Source organism: Bufo bufo, chromosome 10 (genome assembly GCF_905171765.1).
Source record: "Bufo bufo chromosome 10, aBufBuf1.1, whole genome shotgun sequence".
NCBI lineage: Eukaryota > Metazoa > Chordata > Amphibia > Anura > Bufonidae > Bufo > Bufo bufo.
The window spans coordinates 62,097,092-62,106,709 of record NC_053398.1 but is presented as its reverse complement, the minus strand read 5'-3'; the positions used below and the strand labels follow the sequence as shown (position 1 = coordinate 62,106,709).

Genomic DNA, 9,618 nt, shown 5'->3' with positions numbered 1-9,618 from the left:
GATATGTACTGATTCATTATGGCGTGATGTGCGCAGTTCGAGCAACATTGATTGACGGCTGTATCTGTTCAATGTTAAATGGATCCTGCGTGATCCTGTGGAATGATTATTCACATACCTGATGGCTTAATATGTTATATTTGTTATATTCTGAAAAACTTAAAAACAGGGTAAACAAAAAAATACAAAAGTGCAGAAAATGCCATAAAAACGAATGTGTGAAAGCACCCTTAGGCCCCTTTCACACGGGCGAGTATTCCGCGCGGGTGCAATGCGTAATGTGAACGCATTGCACCTGCACTGAATCCGGACCCATTCATTTCTATGGGGCTGTGCACATGAGCGGTGATTTTCACGCATCACTTGTGCGTTGCGTGAAAATCGCAGCATGCTCCTCTTTGTGCGTTTTTCACGTAACGCAGGCCCCATAGAAATTAATGGGGTTGCGTGAAAATCGCAAGCATCCGCAAGCAAATGCGGATGCAGTGCGATTTTTCACGCACGGTTGCTAGGTGACGATCGGGATGGGGACCCGATCATTATTATTTCCCCTTATAACATGGTTATAAGGGAAAATAATAGCATTCTGAATACAGAATGCATAGTAAAATAGGGCTGAAGGGGTTAAAAAAAATAAAAATAACATTTAACTCACCTTAATCCACTTGTTCGCGCAGCCGGCATCTCTTCTGTCTTCATCTGTGAGCAATAGGACCTTTGATGACATCACTACGCTCATCACATGATCCATCACCATGGTGATGGTTCATGTGATGGACCATGTGATGAACGCAGTGACGTCATCAAAGGTCCTATTGCTCACAGATGAAGACAGAAGAGATGACGGCTGCGCGAACAAGTGGATTAAGGTGAGTTAAATTATTTTTTAATATTTTTTTAACCCCTCCAGCCCTATTGTACTATGCATTCTGTATTCAGAATGCTATTATTTTCCCTTATAAGGGGAAATAATACAATCTACACTACAACTAACCCAAACCTGAACTTCTGTGAAGAAATTCGGGTCTGGGAACCACAGTCAGTTTTTTATCACGCGCGTGCAAAACGCATTGCACCCGCGCGATAAAAACTGAACATCGGAACGCAATCGCAGTCAAAACTGACTGCAATTGCGTACACACCTCGTGTGAAAGGGGCCTTAAACAGATTTCTGTAGCATGTGAATCGAAAATATACATTATTATTTTAATTTGCAATCTGAGTAAGTCCTCTGCCCTTCACTTCTAATTTATAATGTGGGTGGAAGCACCAATGTCCACAGTATAAAGGATAGTTTTAAAAACATTTCATTGTATGGGTAGCTTATAGTTATATTTAATATATTCATTTTATTGGTAACAAATAATGATAGTATATGCTGTATATATCACATTACTTCCATAGCAACCAGGGCTTCCCTTTTATACAGAGGAAAAGTAATGATGAGTTTATGAAATAGTGCAACAAAAACAGTGGTATTTCCTTCAGCAACCATTACATCATCAATGGACAGAGAGTTGCCTTATCTTACTATCTACAATTGTTTGGTCTATTGAATAGATGCTAGAAATTGGGGCTCAGTTCTTGAAATGGTTGTCATCTTTTTGCTCTACATTGTAATTTGTTATCTCTACATTGCATGAGATTTGAACAGGCAGTTTCTCTTGTCTGATGTTTATATGCACTAATAGAAAATGTGTTTATGGGAAAAAAAAACTCTAATGATTAAAGGACATTTTACAATACAGTATCGTTTGCATTAGAAAACATCCATCTAATGGTCGTAGAAATTGGGGCCTAGGTGGCCTGGGACATTAATTAAAACACTGAGATATAATTTAAATGATGCCTGAAGTCTACACGAGCTCCTAGCTGTTGTAGTTTTCAGTTCTGGTGCATGGACTGGCCATGATGCACCACCGTTATTAAGAGGCATGAGCGTCTTAAATAATTGTGGTGCATTTTATGCTAATAGACCTCAGATTAAGAGCAGCATATAAAATACCAGTCTTAATAAACGTCCCTGTATGCATCCAGACTTTCTCGTGTTATGGGTAAATAAATGACAAGTTTCCTCAAATATGTTTCACCCCAACTGGTACTTTTGGCCTCTACGGTGTATTTTCGCCTTTGCTGTCTCTCTTTCCTTCAGATGCTGTATCTTCATCTTCACTGTCATGTGTTTTCCCCATCTGTCTCAGGCGAAATTTATCTCTGGGAGAAGTATCTGCTACGCTGAATGATTCACTGCCGCGAATGGTGGAGCTTAACTTTACACGACGAAAACGAGGTGTCATCTGGTAGGACTGGCTAGAGACACTGAGCGAGCTTCTACTGCGACGAAGAACCCCATCTTCAGCTGAGGAATGAAGACCAGAGAATATAGATAAATCTGGAAATAAGTGAACATTGCTAATATGTCTAATATATATATATATATATATATATATATATATATATATATATACAGTACAGACCAAAAGTTTGGACACACCTTCTCATTCAAAGAGTTTTCTTTATTTCCATGACTATGAAGGCATCAAAACTATTAATTAACACATGTGGAATTATATACATAACAAACAAGTGTGAAACAACTGAAAATATGTCATATTCTTCAAAGTAGCCAACTTTTGCTTTGATTACTGCTTTGCACACTCTTGACATTCTCTTGATGAGCTTCAAGAGGTAGTCCCCTGAAATGGTCTTCCAACAGTCTTGAAGGAGTTCCCAGAGATGCTTAGCACTTGTTGGCCCTTTTCCCTTTACTCTGCGGTCCAGCTCACCCCAAACCACCTCGATTGGGTTCAGGTCCGGTGACTGTGGAGGCCAGGTCATCTGGCGCAGCACCCCATCACTCTCCTTCATTGTCAAATAGCCCTTACTTTTAAAGTTTTCCCAATTTTTCAGCTGACTGACTGACCTTCATTTCTTAAAGTAATGATGACCACTCGTTTTTCTTTACTTAGCTGCTTTTTTCTTGCCATAATACATATTCTAACAGTGTATTCAGTAGGACTATCAGCTGTGTATCCACCTGACTTCTCCTCAACGCAACTGATGGCCCTAACCCCATTTATAAGGCAAGAAATCCCACTTATTAAACCTGACAGGGCACACCTGTGAAGTGAAAACCATTTCAGGGGACTACCTCTTGAAGCTCATCAAGAGAATGCCAAGAGCGTGCAAAGCAGTAATCAAAGCAAAAGGTGGCTACTTTGAAGAACCTAAAATATTACATATTTTCAGTTGTTTCACACTTGTTTGTTATGTATATAATTCCCCATGCCTTCAGTGTGAATCTACAATTTTCATAGTCATGAAAATAAAGAAAACTCTTTGAATGAGAAGGTGTGTCCAAACTTTTGGTCTGTACTATATATATATATATATATATATATATATATACACATACAGTGGATATAAAAAGTTTACACACCCCTAAATGAGCCAAAGATAAATCATTTCAGAACTTTTTCCTCCTTTATTGTGACCTATAAACTGTACAACTCAATTGAAAAACAAACTGAAATATTTTAGGTAGAGGGGGGAAAAAATAAAAATAAATAAATAAAATAGTATGGTTGCATAAGTGTGCACACCTTTAAACTAATACTTTGTTGAAGCACCTTTTGATTTTATTACAGCACTCAGTCTTTTTGGGTATAAGTCTATCAGCATGGCACATTTTGACTTGGTAAGATTTGCCCACTCTTCTTTGCAAAAACACTCCAAATCTGTCAGATTGCGAGGGCATCTCCTGTGCACAGCCCTCTTCAGATTACCTCACAGATTTTCAGTCAGATTCGGGTCTGGGCTCTGGCTGGGCCATTCCAAAAGTTTAATCTTCTTCTGGTGAAGTCACTCCTTTGTTGATTTGGATGTATGATTTGGGTCGTTCTCATGCTAAAAGATGAAGTTCCTCTTCATGTTCAGCTTTCTAGCAGAAGTCTGAAGGTTTTGTGCCAATATTGACTGGTATTTGGAACTGTTAATAATTCCCTCTAGCTTAACTAAGGCCCCAGTTCCAGCTGAAGAAAAACAGCCCCAAAGCATGATGCTGCCACCACCATGCTCCACTGTGGGTATGGTGTTCTTTTGGTGATGTGCAGTGTTGTTTTTGCGCTAAACATATCTTTGGAATTATGGCGAAAAAGTTCAACCTTGGTTTCATCAGATGCTTTTGGGGGACTTCTGGGAGACTGTGTTTTTGCAAAAATGTAGCCTGGCTTGGATGTTTTTCTTCGTAAGAAAAGATTTTCGTCTTGCCACTCTACCCTATAGCCCAGACATATGAAGAATACGGGAGATTGTTGTCACATGTACCACACAGCCAGTACTTGCCAGATATTCCTGCAGCTCCTTTAATGTTGCTGTAGGCCTCTTGGTAGCCTCCCAGACCAGTTTTATTCTCGTCTTTTAATCAATTTTGGAGGGATGTCCAGTTCTTGGTAATGTCAGTGTTGTGCCACACTTGATGATGCCTGTCTTCACTGTGTTCCATGGTATATCTAATGCCTTGGAAATTCTTTTGTACCCTTCTCCTGACTGATACCTTTTAACAATGAGATCCCTCTGATGCTTTGGAAGCTCTCTATGGACCATGGCTTTTGCTAGAGCAGCTGAACTTTATTTGGGGTTAATCAGATGCACTTTAAATGATGGCAGGTGTATGCTGACTCCTATTTAACATGATTTTGAATGTGATTGCTTAATTCTAAACACAGCTACATCCCCAGTTATAAGAGGGTGTGCACACTTATGCAACCACATTATTATTTTTCTTTAGTTTTCTTCCCTCCACATAAAAGATTTCAGTTTGTTTTTCAATTGAGTGGTACAGTTTAAAGGTCACATTAAAAGTTCTGAAATGATTTATCTTCGTCTCATTTTTTTACATCACAGAAACCTGACAACAGGGGTATGTAGACTTTTTTATATCCACTGTGTGTGTGTGTGTGTATATATATATATATATATATATATATATATTATTGAATTAAAAAAAAAGTCATAAAATCAATATCAAATCAAGTTAGGCAAGATGCTGCTCATTATCAAGTGCTATATCACATAATTAATTTAATGGATTAACACAGTTTTTAAGATTTACCATCTATTGACCTTGATATACGATATGTATGTAGTATTATTGACACACGTGCCTTCTCTTCTGAATTGTCCATGAGTATTCTGAACTATAGGTATATCTAAGGGTTCATTCACACGTCCGTAAGTGTTTTGCGTATCCACGGATCCGCAAAAAATGCAATGTGCGCTCTGCATTTTGCGGACTGCACATCGCCAGCACTTAATAGAAAATGCCTAATCTTGTCCGCAATTGCGGACCCGGAAGTGCGGGTTTGCAATTCCGGATCCGGGCAGCACATCATGCGGCTCCATAAAAATGAATGGGTCAGCAATTCCGTTCCGTAAAATGCGGAACAGAATTGCGGACGTGTGAATGGACCCTTAGACTCCCGTCAGAGCAGCGGCACACACTACTTATGTATAGTGTTGGGCGCGAATATTCGAATCGCAAATTTTAATCGCGAATATCGCCACTTCGAGAATTCACGAAGATTTAGAATATAGTGCAATATATTCGCATTCGCGAATGCTCTAGATTTTTTTTCATCTGAACCCATGATCCCTCCCTGCTTCTTGCTTGTGGGCCAATGAAGGGCAATGTCTTTGTCTGAGCTTAACAACATCCCTAGCAACCAATAGGAAAGTTGCCTACCCCTTACTATATAAGAACCTCCCCAGCTGCCATTTTCTATAGTTTTTTGCAGTTCTGAGAGACACAGCAGTGTCATTGCTGTACTCTGTGCTTTGCTGTGTCATTACATTAGATAGTTAGTTAGCTTATGTATATATATATATATATATATATATATATATATATATATATATATTACAGATAGTTAGTGGGAGATAGTCAGTGTAGGTTAGATCCTGATATAGTGGTTCTGCTGTCCATACATACATGCTACAGACATAGTGCTGTGATGTCACAAGTACACAATACATAGTCCACCAATCAGTAATATGTAGTCAGACCTGCTAAAATGTGAAGTTGCATGTATTGCGCAAAAATATGCGCATCATTAATTGCCGATTTGCACAATCGCTAATATATTGGATCACTCTATCTGCATATAAAGCTATGTTCTGCCGTGCCCACCATTTTCTCCAGTCTCAGGAAACTTCTAGCAGCTTAAAAAAATTTGCAAAATTAACTCACGCCTGTATTGCGCACGCAATATGCGCATTTTACATTGCCGATTTTCGCAATCAAGAAAATAATGGCGAATTCTCGAATTCACGAATAATATTCGCCCAAATATTTGCAAAATATAGCGAATTTGAATATTGCCCCTGTCACTCATCACTACTTATGTGGTTGTATTGATGCTACTGCCATAAATAGGAGCAGTGTGCAAGATGTGTCATAAACTCTCCCTCTGTGGCATCTGCATTGGCGGAGTGATGGGAAGTAGGGGATTTGCTGTTCACATTGCTATTCAGAGGTTCTGCTGCAGTGTTCAGCTCTTGCTGTCAAGAATATGACAATCCTGACAGACCCCATTAAATTCAATTTGGTTTTGCCAGTATCTATTTGAAAGCAGATCTGTCATAGCTATCATACGTCTGTTATACATAGAAATGACACTGGTGTGAACAAAACCTTAAAGTCTATGTACACCTTTGGGGAAATTTTTTGATGATTGCATTTTACATACAGTACAGACCAAAAGTTTGGACACACCTTCTCATTCAAAGAGTTTTCTTTATTTTTCATGACTATGAAGGCATCAAAACTATGAATTAACACATGTGGAATTATATACATAACAAACAAGTGTGAAACAACTGAAAATATGTCATATTCTAGGTTCTTCAAAGTAGCCACCTTTTGCTTTGATTACTGCTTTGCACACTCTTGGCATTCTCTTGATGAGCTTCAAGAGGTAGTCCCCTGAAATGGTCTTCCAACAGTCTTGAAGGAGTTCCCAGAGATGCTTAGCACTTGTTGGCCCTTTTGCCTTCACTCTGCGGTCCAGCTCACCCCAAACCATCTTGATTGGGTTCAGGTCCGGTGACTGTGGAGGCCAGGTCATCTGGCGCAGCACCCCATCACTCTCCTTTATGGTCAAATAGTCCTTACTTTCAAAGTTTTCCCAATTTTTCGGATGACTGACTGACCTTCATTTCTTAAAGTAATGATGGCCACTCGTTTTTCTTTACTTAGCTGCTTTTTTCTTGCCATAATACAAATTCTAACAGTCTATTCAGTAGGACTATCAGCTGTATATCCACCTGACTTCTCCTCAACGCAACTGATGGTCCTAACCCCATTTATAAGGCAAGAAATCCCACTTATTAAACCTGACACCTGTGAAGTGAAAACCATTTCAGGGGACTACCTCTTGAAGCTCATCAAGAGAATGCCAAGAGTGTGCAAAGCAGTAATCAAAGCAAAAGGTGGCTACTTTGAAGAACCTAGAATATGACATATTTTCAGTTGTTTCACACTTGTTTGTTATGTATATAATTCCACATGTGTTAATTCATAGTTTTGATGCCTTCAGTGTGAATCTACAATTTCCATAGTCATGAAAATAAAAAAAACTTTTTGAATGAGAAGGTGTGTCCAAACTTTTTGTCTGTACTGTATTTTGGGCTAAAAACAAAAACCTTTTTTTTCAATTGGTCTTTATTAAAAATATTGAGCCGTTCTGTCACAAAGGATTAACTTTTTTTCTAGCTGTGTGAATGCTACTTTCACTTTGACTTTGTGCTGGTCATCCAATAACCCTTATCTCTAAATTACCAGTAGGATAATAATTGAGCTTGAATGAGTATTTATAAGGTCAGAGATCACAGATAAGGAGCCTGCTAGTAGATAAACTCAAAGCTGTGCAGGGAAAATGGCTCATCATTTTTAATAAAGACCAATTTAAAAAAGATTTTTACTTCAAAATGAGTACAATGCAATAATAAAAAAAATTGCCACCAAAGCTGTACATACCCTTTAAAGAGGTTATACATGATTAGAAAAACATGGCTGCTTTCTTTTAAAACAACAGTGACCCACCAGGCCACTGCTAGGGGTTAAAGCTAGAATATCCTATGAGAAGTTATGTAATGTGATATATTCCTAAGGTTTTGCACTGCTTCCTAGTTTTTTACAATGTCTTATATTATCTGTATAGGCTGTAAGCTAAACCATGGGTTAATCAAGCCCCTGAGATGCAATTTCCAGAAGGAAGGCGATCCTAAAAGGGTTCTGACATGAACAATAGAGATGTCGCGAACATAAAATTTTCTGTTCGCGAACGGCGAACGCGAATTTCCTCTAATGTTCGCGAACGGGCGAACCAGGCGAACTGCCATAGACTTCAATAGGCAGGCGAATTTTAAAACCCACAGGGACTCTTTCTGGCCACAATAGTGATGGAAAAGTTGTTTCAAGGGGACTAACACCTGGACTGTGGCATGCCGGAGGGGGATCCATGGCAAAACTCCCATGGAAAATTACATAGTTGACGCAGAGTCTGGTTTTAATCCATAAAGGGCATAAATCACCTAACATTCCAATTTTTTTTGGAATAACGTGCTTTAAAACATCAGGTATGATGTTGTATCGATCAGGTAGTGTAAGGGTTACTCCCGCTTCACAGTGACAGACCAAACTCCCCGTTTAACGCACCGCAAACAACCGCAAACAGTCCATTTGCACAACCGCAAACTCCCCATTTGCACAAGGTTGGATACCAAGCTAGCCATGTCCCGTTCCTTGTCCTCACTGATGTCATTGAAGGTCTCTTCCTCCACCCAGCCACGTACAACACCAAGGGTCCCCGAAAGGTGACAACAAGCCCCCTGGGACGCCTGCTGTGTTTGGTCTTCCACCTCCTCAAAGCCACCTTCCTCCTCTGACTCCTCTTCTTCAGACTCCTCTCTCTGCGTTGCCTCTCTCTGCGTTATTATAAGGTGTGTTAAGTAGTACTATTCCTATCAGTTTAATCCCTGTTACGTCCCCTATCAGGGGACGTGTATATGGAATCGATTTTAGGAACCGGGAGATGGAAAAAGATGCTTGGTCGGTCCTCCTACGTCCAATTTGGGGCACTGCGCGTGCAATCTACTGTGCCACCAGATAGAAGCGGTGTGTTAAGTAGTACTATTCTTATCAGTTTAATCCCTGTTACGTCCCCTATCAGGGGACGTGTATATGTCATCGATTTTAGGAACCGGAAGATGGAAAAAGATGCTTGGTTGGTCCTCCTACTTCCAATTTGGGGCACTGCGCGTGCAATCTAATGTGTCACCAGATAGGAATAGTACTACTTAACACACCACTCCTATCAGTTTAATCCCTGTTACGTCCCCTATCAGGGGACATGTATAGAATAGATTTTAGACAACCGCAAAGAGTTGTCAATAGTTGACACACTCATGACATAAATTTTATACCTCTATGCGTCAATCTTGGTGTAGTTATGACTGTGCTCGTGCGCACGTTTGGGAGATTGCAGGCGATGGGGGTTTTTCAAAGCCTATGGTTGTGCTGAGGTAGTTCAGTGACAGTTAAGTGACCCAGAAAACAAT

General features: G+C 39.7%; 1 protein-coding gene across 1 annotated transcript in view; it reads right to left on the bottom strand.

The window, feature by feature from the left end:
- Window positions 1-1,796: 1,796 nt before the first annotated feature.
- The window catches only part of CCDC88B (coiled-coil domain containing 88B), a 264,648-nt gene continuing 256,826 nt past the window's right edge, over window positions 1,797-9,618 (bottom strand). The window contains exon 20 of the mRNA XM_040409106.1: window positions 1,797-2,359. Coding sequence (XP_040265040.1) covers window positions 2,112-2,359 — 248 coding nt within the window. The 3' untranslated portion in view covers window positions 1,797-2,111. The remainder of the gene's footprint in view (window positions 2,360-9,618) is intronic.